The sequence below is a fragment of the Vanellus vanellus genome (assembly GCF_965231255.1).
Source record: "Vanellus vanellus genome assembly, chromosome: 27".
In the NCBI taxonomy this organism is placed as follows: Eukaryota; Metazoa; Chordata; class Aves; order Charadriiformes; family Charadriidae; genus Vanellus; species Vanellus vanellus.
The window spans coordinates 3,060,966-3,074,985 of record NC_138932.1 but is presented as its reverse complement, the minus strand read 5'-3'; the positions used below and the strand labels follow the sequence as shown (position 1 = coordinate 3,074,985).

At 52.9% G+C, this 14,020-nt stretch overlaps 2 protein-coding genes across 2 annotated transcripts in view; one reads left to right on the top strand and one right to left on the bottom strand.

Annotated features, from left to right (window-relative positions):
- Positions 1-385: 385 nt before the first annotated feature.
- Positions 386-2,074, bottom strand: TMEM79 (transmembrane protein 79; the record flags this gene model as incomplete). The annotated part of the gene is made up of 3 exons (XM_082496047.1): positions 386-590; positions 867-1,080; positions 1,342-2,074. 3 exons carry the CDS (start codon positions 2,072-2,074, stop codon positions 386-388), a joined length of 1,152 nt encoding a protein of 383 aa, XP_082352173.1.
- Positions 2,075-4,175: 2,101 nt separating this feature from the next.
- The window catches only part of SMG5 (SMG5 nonsense mediated mRNA decay factor), a gene marked incomplete at its 5' end in the record, with an annotated part of 33,872 nt that continues 24,027 nt past the window's right edge, over positions 4,176-14,020 (top strand). Inside the window, 4 exons of the mRNA XM_082496291.1 lie at positions 4,176-4,252; positions 11,979-12,077; positions 12,868-12,991; positions 13,655-13,811. Of these exons, the coding sequence (XP_082352417.1) occupies positions 4,176-4,252; positions 11,979-12,077; positions 12,868-12,991; positions 13,655-13,811 (457 nt within the window). The remainder of the gene's footprint in view (positions 4,253-11,978; positions 12,078-12,867; positions 12,992-13,654; positions 13,812-14,020) is intronic.

The following is a 14,020-nucleotide window of genomic DNA, read 5'->3' as shown; positions in this document are numbered from 1 at the left end:
CAAGTCTTGGCAGCAACGATTCCTCGGGGAATTTAAGCCACCCTCCCCAAACCAGCCACAGAGCCACTTGGTGAAGGGCTTTATTGGGCAAAGCCAGCTCCAGCGCGAGGTTGGCAACTCCCGCCCCAACCCATCCTTATGGAACAGAGCTCACTGGGTCTTGCTCCGGGCCCTGTTCGTCTTCCTGCAGGAAACTCCCGGTGCAAAGGGTTTTACAGCTCAGCTCTATGAGCCCCAGCTGCCCAGCAAAACCTCGCCGGGTCTGGGCAGGGAGCAGGGGCCCAGCCAGGTCTGCCTGCACCCCTCCACCTCCAGGGCTCACAAGGCAGGGCAGCGAGGAGCACTCAAGCCCTCAGCACTGCGGGGTCCAGGCACCCCATCTCCCTCACCCCCAGTACCGGAGTTTGGCTCCACCATCCTTGGAGCGGTCCTCAGGCTTCGGCGCTGCCACAGCCAGGAGGTTTTCGGGCTCCAGGATGAACATGCTGTACAGGTTCCAGAGTAGCATGGCCAAGAGGGGCAGGAAGGTCATGCTGAAGCCGAAGGCGCGGAAGGAGCGTCCGATGGCATACGACAGCCAGTAAATCAACCTGGAGAGGGCAGAGAGGTGCGGGCTCAGCGAGGGCGATGCCTTGGGGCGGGCACCCAGCTTCGCTCAGGGGTTCTGACCCCAGCGAGGGTTTGCCAGGCACGGCCGCTGCGGGACAAGGGATGGAGCAACCCTGTGCCAGCTCAGCTTTCCTGGCTGTCGTTGGCCAGGTGAGGCACTGTCAGAGCAGGAGTTTGTGCCAAGGTGTGGTGTTTGCCAGCACTGACAGAGCTCGTTTGCACCCTGGGCACTGCCCACAGCCCAGGTAGCCACTTACCGGGAGATGGCAAAAAGCCCCGTGAGCAGGGGGATGAGCTTGAGGACCTCCTGTGGGAGGTAGGTGGCCAGCACAGCCATGTTGAAGAAGTAGAGGATGAAGAGATGGACAGACTGGGAGACGTAGGTGCGGTGGATCTCCACTTCCCGCTGCAGCTCCCCAAAGGGCTCCAGTGCAGAGAAGCAGAGGCGGGAGATTCCGCTGACGATCATCCCTGGGGGGGGGAAGAGAGAGGGGCTGAGCAGGCGCCCGGTGAAACTACATTGGGGCCTGAGGGCCAGGGGAGGACCAGAGAGAGATGCAATGGGGTGGGAAGAGGGTAGGAAAACCCCATCTGCTGCTCCTGGAGGGAGCAATGGAGCTGCAAAGAGCTCAGCCCCAGCTCTGCTCACCATCCCCACAGCCCCCGCTGCCCCAGGGCTGGTGCAGCCCACTGGTGGGGTGAAGGGCTTTGTATGCCAACCCCATGGCTCACCCAGAACGATGGGGAACGTGGCAAAGGCGGCGCAGCGGAGTGTGTAGACCAGGCGGGCGCTGACGGTGGGCAACAGCGGGGCGTCAAAAGGCAGGAAGACGTAGGCCCCGTAGATGAGGCAGGGGCAGAGGAGCAGGGCCCCCACCACTGAGGCCACGGCCTTGAGGTTGAGGGCGCCGCAGTTTCTGGCGCACGGGCACCGTGGCTCCTCAGTCAGTGGCTTGGCCACTCGCCCCTCAAAGCCCAGCGGGTCCCTGTAGCGCGAGGGGCTGATGGGAAGGAAGACCTGCTTCTGGCGGAGGCTGTTGGGTCTGTCGCTGTGGGGGCTGTAGCCCCCCTTACCCTCCTCCTGAGGCCACGGGGTGGGTTGCTTCTTCTGCTTGCTGGGTGTCTGTTCAATGCACTGGGGGTCGATGGGCACAAAGACGTGGGCCGCCATCACGGGCAGCCCAGGGGCTTCCTCGTCTTCGGCCTCAGCTGGGGGGCAGGCGAGAGCAGCCTCCTCCGGGTCTTCACGGCCCCCTTCAGGACTTGAACGCCTCTTTGTCTCTGCGGGCTCCGACTGGCCCGAGGCGCCGTGCTGGCACCGGTCCCACGGCAGGGTGGCATCAGGGTCCCCCAGGTGTTCATCTGGGGCTGGTGGGACCTCATCCAGGGGGGTGGCCTTGGCCACCTTCCCCAGCTCCAGCAAAGCCACCTCCTCGGGGGGCAGGATGGGGTCAGCGGCAGCCATGAGAGCGGCTGGCTCAGTACCGCTGGGGACTGGCGAGAAACTTGTGCGTTTTGGGGTGTTGAGAGGGGACTAGGTTCCCGTCCTTTCCACCTCACCCTGAACAAAGAGAAAGGAGACAAACAAAAAAACCCAGCAGAAATGAGAGGTTTGGGGTCATACACACAGCCCTAGTTAGAATGTGGGGTGCAAATTGGCAGCTGCCACCCCTGCAGTCCCCATCGCCTGCCTGTTCTTCCACTATTAGGAGAAAGCAGAGCCCAGTGTCCCCGTGCCCTCACACCCTGCCAGCGCGCCCAGCCCATGGCAGCGGGATCAGAGCACGTGGGCACCGTTGCCCAGAGCTGGGCGCCTGGTGAGCCCCGGGTGTGCAGGTCTGGCTAGGAATTGCTTCCCCACCTGGCCAAACATCCTGGCTGGGCATAAGCCTTGCGATTCTGGCGAGCTGGACGCTGCCTGGCCAATGCAACCGGCTCCACCCGCAGCTCCGTCCCGTGCCGCCATCAGCCAAGCCCCAATACTTGGGGAGAGCCAGCCAGGTCACATTTAGGAACCACAGCTAAAGCCAGGATGAGCCAGATTTGCTGCCTCTTGTGGCTGAGACTGACGTGGGGCAGGCACAGGAGGCTGCAGGGTGCCACTTGCAATGGGGAAATGGGAGATCCAGGCAGAAATCTCACATTTTTCCCTCTTAGCAGGGGATCCCCATCTCTTAGCCCATCCCAGGTGCTGCTGGCTGCATGCACGGGAGCCTCCTGCAATGAAAATGTCTCTCTCTCCCTTCTGGGCACGTTCATCCCTGCACCCCCAGAAAGAGCCCTGGCCTGGCCACAGGCACGGGGAAACTGAGGCACAGAGTGGCACGGGGCTTCACCCTGAGGTCCACGCAAGGGAAAAAGGCCAAAGCAGCTTCCTGCGCCCCGCACACCTCCATCTTCCCTCTCCCAGCCCCGCTCCCTCCCTCCGCGCCCCCTGGGAGGTGGGACGGAGCTGGCACCGGGCTCCCCTCGCTGTGAGACTTACTTGGAGAGAGGCGGGCGGCCATGGGGCTGGGCTGAGGGGGACACCCCGCAGCGGCGGCGGCGGCTGTGCTGGGAGCCTGTGAAATGCTTCCCCCGTCTCTCGCCCTGCGGACTTCAAACCTGTTTAACCAGCTAAGGTGGAGCTGGGCCGAAAGGGGCAGGCGCAGCAGCCTCACCTGACGCGGGGCCCAGCCCGCCCGCGGCCCCTCAAGCCCTCTGCCACCCCCTCAGCCCATCCTGTGCCCGCGGATGTGTCCCCACATGGGACAGCCACCATGGAGGGGTCAGCGCAGGGCGGCGCATCCCCCTTCCATGGGGTTCTGGGCCGGGAGGGCTGGCAGTGGGGCCAGGGCCCAGCAGAGAAGGGAGAAGCCCCAGTGCTCGTCAGCCATGGTGGAGGCAGGGCCGGCCTGCGTCTCCTGCGAGAGCCATGGCGGTGCTGAGGAGGTGAAGCACCACAGGGACTGCGGGGCTGCGGGGAGCCCCCACCCCAACTGGCAGCACCAGCCTTTCGTGCTACATGGCGGCATGAAGGGATTCCCAGGGCTGGGGAGGGAGTCCTCCCGCCATCCACCTCGCGGCTCCCCACAAGGATGGAGGATGGCCTCTGTGGGAGCACTCAGGTGCCAAGGCAGAGGGACGCCCGCCCCACAGCCAGGCCCATGACGTGGGGCAGCCATAGGGAGTGCCCACAGTGGGCACCGGCAGCAGCCCTCAGGCCCAGCTACCGGCGCCGCTGCCCTCCTCGGGCTGGCAGGGCGCCCACTCAAGCCCGTTGACTGACGCCGGCGCGGCCGCCATGTTTGCCAGCACTAAGTGCGGGCGCGGCGAGAGGCTGAAGTCTCGCGAGGTGAGGCTGGCCCCGCCGCCGCCATGTTTGCCCGCCGCTCGCCCGCCGGTCTCGCGGCAAGTCTCGCGAGAGCGGCGCGGGGCAGGGGGCAGCCGCGCAGCCATGGCGGCCGAGCGGGGCCGGGGGCGGCGGCGGCGGCGGGGAGCGGCGGGGCGGCGCGGCCGGTGCTGAGAGGGCGGGAAGGCGGGCGGGCCGCGGCCGGGCGGGCCGGGCCTTGCCCTCGCCGGGCGCCATGAGCCAGGGCGGCGGGGCTACCGGCGAGAGCGGCGAGCCGGAGGCCAAGGTGCTGCACACCAAGCGGCTGTACCGGTGAGGAGAGGGGGCCTCGGGGGAGGAGAAGGCGGGGGGAGGATGAGGGACCGCGGGGGGAGATGGAGGGGGTCAGGGGAGAGATGGGGAGAGGGGAAAGGAGATGGTGGGGTGCAGGGGAAAGGCGGGGGGGCGAAAGGAGATGGGGCGGGGAGCAGAGGAGGTTGGGGAGGACTAAGGGGAAGGGGACTGGGGGGTTTAGGGAAGGTTGAAGGGAAGGAGGTGGGGGAAGGGGTCGGGGAAGGTTTGGGGGGGGGCTGGGGAAGGAGATGGCGGCATTGAGGGAAGACTGGGGGATCCAGGGGATGTTGGAGGGGCACCTGGAGGGGGGAGGAATGGAGGGGAGGTTGGGGGGACCCGAGGGGAAGGGGGTTGGAGGGATATTCAGGAAAGATGGGGGAGAAACCAGGGGGAAGGAGATGGCGGGATTTGGGGAAGATTGAGGGAAACAGGGGAAGGGGGTGGTGGAATTTAGGGAAGATTGAGGTGAAGAAAATTAGGGGAAATACAGGAGAAGTTGGGCAGCGCTCAGGGAAAGGAGAAGGGGGAAATTTAGGGAAGACTAGGGGGAACGGGGTTGTGCAGGATCCAGGGGAGGTGAGCAATATATGGGGTGGGGGGTGGCACTGGTGAAAAAGGGGTATGGGGGATCCAGGAGAGATGAGTCAAAACAGAGCGGGGGGGGGGGGGGGGAAGGGGGAAGGAGCTGTGGGGGATGCAGGAGAGATGCGGGGAAGAAGGCAGGTAGGAGGGTAAGAAGGGGATCAGGGAAAGCGGGTGCGGGGCGCCCAGGGAGATGGGTCAGGACATGGGGGGTGGAGGAAAGAGTCTGTGGGATTCAGGGAGGTGGAGTAAGAGGTGATGGGGGCTGAGGGGGAAGGAGGTGTGGGGATGCAGTGGGATAAGGGCAAGATGTCAGGAGTATCCAGGGTCTGGAGAGGGGATCCCTGGCATTGACAGTTGACAGGGATTACGTGGGAAGGGCTGGAGAAGAAGGTGTGATGAGCGGGAGCTTGAGCCAGAGCACTTTCCTGCTGTATGGAGGGCAAGACTGCTCTAGCTGCAGATCTTACCAATAAAACACTCCCTGGGACTCCACTCTAGCTTACATCTCTGCACTGTGCATTGGAAATAGCGTCAGAAGACAAGATGCAGGAAATAATGATGGCCTTGGTCAGCTCAATCCAGCAGGGATGAGGTGCCATGCTGTCAGCGCCGAGGTGCCTGGCGTCTGCTGTGCTGATGACTTGTTTTGTGACTGTGGCCCAGAAACTGTCCCTTTCTGTCTCAGTTTCTCCATCAGTAAAGCAGATTCGTAGTGGAGTTTCAGCAGTGACAGGGTGCTTTTGAAGATGAGCAAACTAATGAAGTCAAGAGATGTATTTTATGTTGGGGCCTATTTTCTTTTTGTCTTGGTTGGGGACATTGGGCATGTCCTTTCATCTCGTGGAACCCCACTGCCCTCCTCTAAAACAGGGCAAGGCTTGCCTCCCTCTGAGAAATCTGGCAAGATCCTGCCCAGAAGTCAGAAGCAGTAATAGCAGGTTTTAGTGGTAGTTACCAGAATTTGTTTGTTTCCGTGATGCACTTCGTACAAGCACATCCCCTGTGCTTTGAAGTTATATCAGGTGCCTTTCTTTTTCTTATTGCAAGGTCAGTGGTAAGACACAATGGCTTGGATTACCCGAGGTGTGGGCTATGTTGTCGTGCTGGAAGCGCCTCCAGGGCTGTGGAGCTCTGTATCTGCTGTCACATTGAGATACCCCAGTTGATCTCAGGGGTGGCTTCCCACATCTCCTAGTAGTTGAGCTAGTGCAGCGTTACACCTTGCCCACTGCCACCTGAGGCGTGGTGGACGGGATTGGAGAGAAGGTATGTGTTCCTGCTTGCAAAATAGAATGCGTTTTGTTTAAACCACTTTCTTTGTGGTTTAAGATGTGTTTTATTTTGTGGTCACAGTGGACCAGGAACGCGTGTGCTTCTTGGCTCAAAGTGGTACCTCACTATGCCAGCGGAGCTCACAAGTGAATGTCCCTTGACCAGACATGAGATTAGTCATCAAGGCAAGGAAGCAGTTGTTTTCTGTTTAAATTTTTATGGCAGAATAAGGTGTGTGGTTACTTTAGAGCATCTTTACAGCAGAAAAGGAAAACCACACTCCTGTAGAGATGGCTCTTCTTTTAGCTGGAAGTAAGTATTGTGATTTTAGCGCAGGATTTATGTTATCTGCAGTGGCTGCAAATTTTCTTGCTACATAGCTGATAGCTCTCTTAGCAAGCTTTCTACCTTAACAGTCTCTTGTCAATTCTTCTCTATTTCAGCCTGCAGTTCAGTTAGATGAAGCGGTGACTTCCTGGCCTCTAAGAAGCACATTGTGCTTTGTGTGATGGCTGACTGTCTCTGGAAACTTTTGGCCATTGTATTAAACAGTACCTTTGAATCACAGACATTTGAATGTCACAGTCCCAGCTATGAACTGTGCTCACATGGGTTCAGCTTTGTGTCTGCTTGTGATAGCAGTGAGAGTTGAGCTCAGGTCTCCATGGTTCTTGGCAAGTATATTGGCCATTGGAGTGTGCTTTTGGAGATGAGGTTCCCCGTCGCTGTTCATAGGATGGTCTTTCATCTTTTCCATTTAAGTCTTCCTGGACTGGTAATCCCCAAGTTTCACCTCAGAATGTGGCGACTGGGTTATCCTGGGTGCTGTTTTACAATGTATGCTATAGCGTAGGGTCACCGGATTTATTTTACAGATTTCTTTTCTGGATTCTGGGTAACCATTAGCTCATTGGCTTTGCGTTACTATTCTTGTCTGCCAGCCTTGTTCTGGGCAGTATTATTTGTGTACTGACACATGCCAGAATACAAATGAATGGCTGCAGTTCTTTTCCCTGAGAAATGTCTTACTCCTCAGAGACTGTGGCTCTTAGTGACGTGTTAAATAAAGAAATAGAGAGAGTGCAAATAATTCTCCCTGCCGTCTTGCCCCATCCCAGAATGTTAATGGCACAGAAGGAAAGCGGTAGATCGGTGTTTGTGTGGCTGAAGAGGACTTCACGTTGGACCATTTCCACCCTGCTTGGCATGATGTGCTGTACTTGGTTCTTTTAATAGCCTGGCATCTGATTTGCCTCCTCTGTGGTGCTGATGTGCTGTCTGAAAGCAACGTTTAAACCCAGCAGGTATAAAAAGGGGTACTGGGACAAAATTTGGCCTCTTAACTGCTAAGTAAAATTCAGCCCATGGTCTCAAGGCACAAATACTAAATTGCATTTTAATCAGTGCGTGGTCTATAGCGCCTGTATTGGTGTTTGCTAACATTTTTGAGGTGAGGCTGGCTCCTGTGCGTTTTTGTCCTCACTGTGTCCCCTTTCCTCACCTCTGCGGCATAGGATCCTTGCAGGTCATCACTGGCTGTCACAGATTCTTCACTCCTGCCTTGGCCTCCTCCAGCAGCACCATGGAGCTCATGCTGATAAGAAAACATTTTAGTGTGGGGTCTGCCTTCTGGCTCAGGAACCCACATCCTAAAAGATAAACCTTGCTGCTTTCAAGTCACCAGCACTCTGTTTTTTGTTATGAACCCCTAAAAAGTAGCAGAAGCAACCAGTGGCTTCGTGTGCCCATCCCTGACTGTTGTAGGAAACAGGGTTGTATGGGAGACGGCCTCTGGGATGCCTCGCACCCTGTGCTCAAGGGGAAGGTGAAATACCCTCCAATGTCTCTGCTCAGATAGTCCGTGGAAGTAAACTTTTCTGTACTTTGCCTTTGGCAGGCATTCGAGTCCTGGTGGATGTGAGTAGGCTTTCCTTAACTGCTCGATCGCGTTTCTTACCCACTGATATGGTTGGCAGGCGAATAGCTGTCTGTTTGCTTGCAGCTAGGTTCACGGTTGGACTTGATGATCTTAAACATCTCTTCCAACCATAATGATTCTGTGAGATTGGAAAGGGTGTTCTGGCAAATGCTTTTTGGCCAATTCTTGTTGTTTCATGGGTGTCATGCTGCACAGTATCAAGATGCATTTCTGTCCCTGCTGAACTCAGGAGGATTTTTAGATGAGGTTTTGTGACCCTTTTTTTTTTTCAGATATATAAAAAAAAATTAGAGGCTTGTTTGGCATGTGAGCTACTGAGCAGTGAGAGAACCCGGACCATGTGCCCATAAAGGAAGCTGAATTGAGTAAGTAGCAGGAGAAGGAGTCAGTGTTGAGCCTTCAAATACAGTTAACTTGCATGTGAGGGTTTGGACACATGTGTTCACACCTGCATGTGTGACATCCCACCCTAAGGGGTGACCGTGTCCTTAGGTGCAGGTGTCGGCTGCCTGTAGTCACCATGAAATCATTTCCCACCTTGGGGTGCCAGTGACATGTGAGCTTGTATCAGGCACACAGCGGCTGCCGATTCAGTGCGCAGTGAATGCATTTTTACAGCTATTTTGAAGCTGTAGAGACTGCCTATTTTGGGACTAGAGGATCATAGTTTTCCTATACTTCTCTATGGGAATCAAATGAATCAGCAGTTCCCCTTTCTTCTGGTCGCCCTTCTGCGTCGGAAACAAATCAGTTCCCTGTGAGCCATGCTGTTCGTTTCCTGCTGAGGGTCTTTGAGAGATACAGTGACAGGACGTTAATCACAGGTTGCGGTAAGGAAATGTTTATTGCCTGCTGCTTTGTGGAGATCTATTTTGGGGAAACTAAACGTGTATGTGGGGTTGTTGGTTCCCCTTGCCACCTTCCCCCTGCCTTCCCACCAATATGTTGTGAGCTTGGATGAATGCTTCATACTTATTGCCTTTTACCTGTAAACCAAAAAGCATTTTACTCACTTGCCTTATTTGCTGTTAAGGGTATTGGGTTGTTAGAGTTTGCAAAGGACCTTCAGGCCATGTGAGAGAGATGCTAGTGAGCAGAAGTGGCTGTGGATATCGAGGTTAGTAGCAGACTTGTGTGTGTGATTCTTACTCTATTCTTGGTTTTCTTTGTGATTATTTAGGAAGAAGTTGGTTCAACACTGTGGTGTTTTGATCTCGCAAGCCATTGTGCAAGACAGCCCTATTCCCTACGCTTCCCTTCTTCTGTCAGGTTCTGTGGTTTACTGAAAACAAATGAGATTTTCAGTTATCCGTGAATGAAAGGCCTCCCATGACATGGCATGAGATGGGACGTTTTCTCTTTGAGCTCCTGAATGTTCTGGGTTTGTCTCAGGGAGGTTCCTTTTGGTGTGGTGGGTTTGTGAAAGGAGATTTGCCTTGCTAGTAAGGGGCTGGTACATGAAACCGTCAGTTAGTTCACCGTAATATCTGTAGTTTTCAAGGAAGTGGTGGTGGTTTCAGCCTACCTCCTTAGCATGGGGTTTTGCATGCTCTTGCTTGCAAGTGGCCCGTATTCAATCTGGCGACCATTTGTGCATGGAATGGACATGGAGTGGAACGGATTGAGAACTGCCCTGAGGAGAAGGACTTGTGTGTGTTGGTGGATGAGAAGCTCAACATGAGCCGTCAACGTGCACTGGCAGCTCAGAAAGCCAACCACATCCTGGGCTGCATCAAAAGAAGCATGGCCAGCAGGGCAAGGGGAGGTTTAGGATGGATATTAGGAAAGATTTCTTCACCGAAAGGGTTGCCAAGTGTTGGAACAGGCTGCCCGGGGAAGTGGTGGAGTTCCCATCCCTGGAGGTATTTAAAAGGCAGGTAGACGTGGTGCTGGGGGACATGGTTTAGTGATGGTTTTGACAGTGTTAGATTGATGGTTGGACGCAATGATCTTAAAGGTCCCTTCCAACCTAGACAATTCTGTGATTCTATGATTCTGCCCCTCTGCTCCGCTCTGGTGAGACCCCACCTGGAATATTGCATCCAGCTCTGGAGCCGTCAACATAAAAAAAGACATGGACCTGTTGGAGCAGGTCCAGAGGAGGCCACAAAGATGATCAGAGGGCTGGGAGGACAGGCTGAGAGAGTTGGGGTTGTTCAGTCTGGAGAAGAGGCGGCTTTGGGGAGACCTTATAGCAGCTTTCCAGTATCTGAAGGGGGCCAACAGGAAAGCTGGGGAGAGACTTTTTACAAGCGCATGTAGTGATAGGACGAGGGAGAACAGTTTTACGCTAAAAAAGGGGAGACTGAGGTCAGATCTGAGGAAGAAATTGTTGGCTGTGGGGGCGGTGAGCCCCTGGCGCAGGGTGCCCCGAGAAGCTGTGGCTGCCCCATCCCTGGAGGGGTTCAAGGCCGGGTTGGACGGGGCTGGGAGCAACCTGGGCTGGGGGGAGGTGTCCCTGCCCAGTGCAGGGGGTGGAATGAGATGGTCTTTAAGGTCCCTTCCAACCCAAACCCTATTTGTGCTATATGTGTGATGAGGGAGTTTGGAGTTTGCGTTCTGCAGACAATAGAGATTTCAGGGAAAAGGAGCAGGCTGGTAGCAGCATCTAACCATTCTGCTTTGCAGGTGTTTGATCAGGTCTGTCTCATTCTTTATTTACATCGCATCTTGCTTGTCTTCAGCTTGTTCAAACAGCTCTCCATGTGTGGCAGGCTCAGCAGGAGGAGCAGTAAAGGTGTTGGAGCAAACGAGGAGCAAAGGGCAGATAGATGTGAAGTTGAGGGGGAGAACAAGTACCTGTGGAGTTTGATAGCTAATGGCTGGGGATGGCTTGGAGGTTGTATTTCTTAAAGAGGAGCATGTCATGTCAACAGCTGGGAAAAGTTAATTTCGGAAGTCAGTTTATTGACCTGAAATAAAGGCTTAACGAAGGCAGAGGTTTAGAGATGCTCTCTCTTGGTAGGAAGGGTTTAACATGGCAGGTCGATTTTGCTTTATCAAACTGTCCATGAGATGTGGACAAAGGTACTTTCTGTAAGCACTAATGCTTCTGTCAGTCCCTGGTTTTATTTCACTGCAACATTCTTGAATTGTAGTCCGATTTGTTCACAGCTACAAAGTTTGGAGTACTTGAGGTTTTACACGCAGTGTGGTGTTCCTCCTCCAGGAGGAGAGTCTTGGGCAGTGATTCACGGTATTTTTTTGCATGACTCAGAGGTTTGGAGAGGTTGCTTGGTCTGTCTTTTAGCTGGCTTTCAGGGGAAAAATCTTGTAACAAATATCTTATTTTAGGCTGGTTTTGAATATCTCTGTTACCTATCACTGAGAGATGTTTAAGGGCTTTAATCAGTGAATCACTGTAATGAAGATCAGGAAGTTTTGGCAAATGAGAGTGACGTGAGTTGCCTTCTTTCATAGACAAGTTGGTAAGGAAACAGGAATTGGTGGAGGTTTGACTCTTACCCTATCAAAACAGCAATTGTTAGAAATCAATCCATGTTTTTTTATTCATAGAGTTTAAGATGTTTAAATTGATCTGGGTGTATATATAGCATGATTTAATTGCTGAGGTTAAAAGTTGCCAACATGTCCAAAAGGCATTTCTGACTTTGCTACTGTAGAAATAAGTGACATTTTTGACAAGACAGGCAGGGGTAACTGGTGATTAAACAGCTGATTTGCCGCAAAATCATTACAGTGTATGTAACTGCTTTTTCCTTATTTCCATAAGCTTTTTAGAATAGAGTGCCGAAAGGAAATCAATTAATACGGTGTGGTGGTATAATGCGGCTTGCTAATAATGGAATTAACAAGGCTGGTATGGTTCTGTGCAGACATCCCAGATCCCATGAAATAATCCCTGATAATCTGTTATTCTGAAACTCTTCTTTCTGTGTTACCTTGCAGAGCAGTGGTAGAGGCCGTTCACCGTTTGGATCTCATCCTTGGTAATAAGGCAGCGTATCAAGAAGTGTTCAAGCCGGAGAACATCAGCTTGAGGAACAAGTGAGTTGGGCAGGGCACTTGTTTTTTTTTTCATATGTGCCTGGAGAAAATCCATGTGAAGCAACACGTGGAGGTTTTGAATCTGCAGTTTCATGGTGTATTCCATTTGTAGTGCACCCCCTGATCTAGGATCCCTCCAGGTTTTTGAATCATAGAATCATAGAATTAGTGAGATTGGAAGGACCTTTAAGATCATCAAGTCCAACCATTAACCTACCCTGATAAAAACACCACCACTTCTAAAGCAGAGGCTATGTTTCAGATCTGTATTTGAACAGCACCTAACCATACAGTCCATGGCTGGAGGCTTTCCTGGGTGTCGTGGTAATACAAATAAGTCATCTTCATGTTGGCCAATGGCTGGAGGCTTTCCTGGGTGTCGTGGTAATACAAATAAGTCGTCTTCATGTTGGCCAATGCCTTCCTTGTAATTATCCTTAAAAAAACCTGTGTGGTGAAGAAAGTCCTTATATGTGTGTGTAATCTTTTATCACCTTCAGAGGGTGCCTCGCAGGGATGATTTTTCTTACTAATTTTTTAAGCTGTCAAGACAATTCTTGACATTACTGCAATTTAGGAAGTTACTGCTGGCCAGCTGAGCCAAGGTAACTGGTTAGGTGTGTGGCTTTTCCAGATGCTCTTGTGTGGGAGTGATACAAGCTGTACCATCACCAGATGGCCTAGCTCATCCATCGTAACGAATTCAGATTTTTCTCTTCCGTGCTTATGTAGCGGCAGCTGTGTTTGAAGCTGCTGTAGCTAAATGTGAATTCTCTGCCGTCTGTCTCAGGCTGCGGGAACTGTGTGTGAAGCTGATGTTCTTGCATCCAGTGGATTATGGAAGAAAAGCAGAAGAACTGCTCTGGAGAAAAGTTTACTATGAAGTTATCCAGCTCATTAAAACAAATAAAAAGGCAGGTATCTATTGCTCTGGCACGAGAAAGTCTCTGGCTGTGCAATGGGTGAGACCAAGTTAAAAGCTTCACTTGCTTGGAGAAGTTGTGGTCTGAACACGGGGCAGGGAGCCAGGCGCTCCTGAATTTTAATTGTGGAGCTGACATACACTTTTTGTCTAGCTGTGGGCAGGTAAGCTTCAATGATCTGCTGAGAGAGCTGCCATCGCAGAGGATATTTCAACATAATTTGCTTACTTTGTGTCTTCCCATCCTCAAAAGACATCCATCTCCATGTAGACCAGTGGTCTTTGGAAGCTTTTTCAGTGCTGATTGTTTTTGCTAGAGTTGATCGCTGGAAAACATTCACAGTATTCGCACTTGTATTTTCTAATGCGAACTCTCTCCTGGTCGTCTGGTTGTTTGAATGTATTTCAGGTGTTCTAACCAGACACCTTGATTTTATTTATTTGTTGTTGCAGCAAGCGTTTCTCCTTCTTGATGTTGACCCTTAGTAAATACCACTAGATACAACATTGTTGAGCGAGAGGAGGTACAGAACTGTGCCAAACCAATTATGACTGAGCTCCTCACTATCTTTCTTCATACTTGGTATAACTTGGGTAGCCAACCTAAAATCTTACCTGGACTGCATTAACATATTCACGTTTTTCTTCCCTCCAGCACATTCACAGCCGCAGCACTCTGGAGTGCGCGTACCGGACTCACTTAGTTGCTGGCATAGGATTTTACCAGCACCTTCTCCTCTACATCCAGTCTCACTATCAGCTGGAGCTGCAGTGCTGTATTGACTGGACGCACGTGACAGACCCTCTAATAGGTCAGTGCTCGGTGTTTTGGACTCGTGGGCATGGCCTGAATCCCCAGACAGGTGGCTTCCCCTTGTGCTAGTCCATCTTTGTTTCGGCATTAGCCGGTTATCTGTTTAGACCAGACTGCCTGTCCTGCTCTCTTTTCCACAGCACTGTTTTGTTGTTTGTTTTTTTTTTTTTTTTTAAATACTAAACGAGGGAAGAAAGAAGGGTTTCT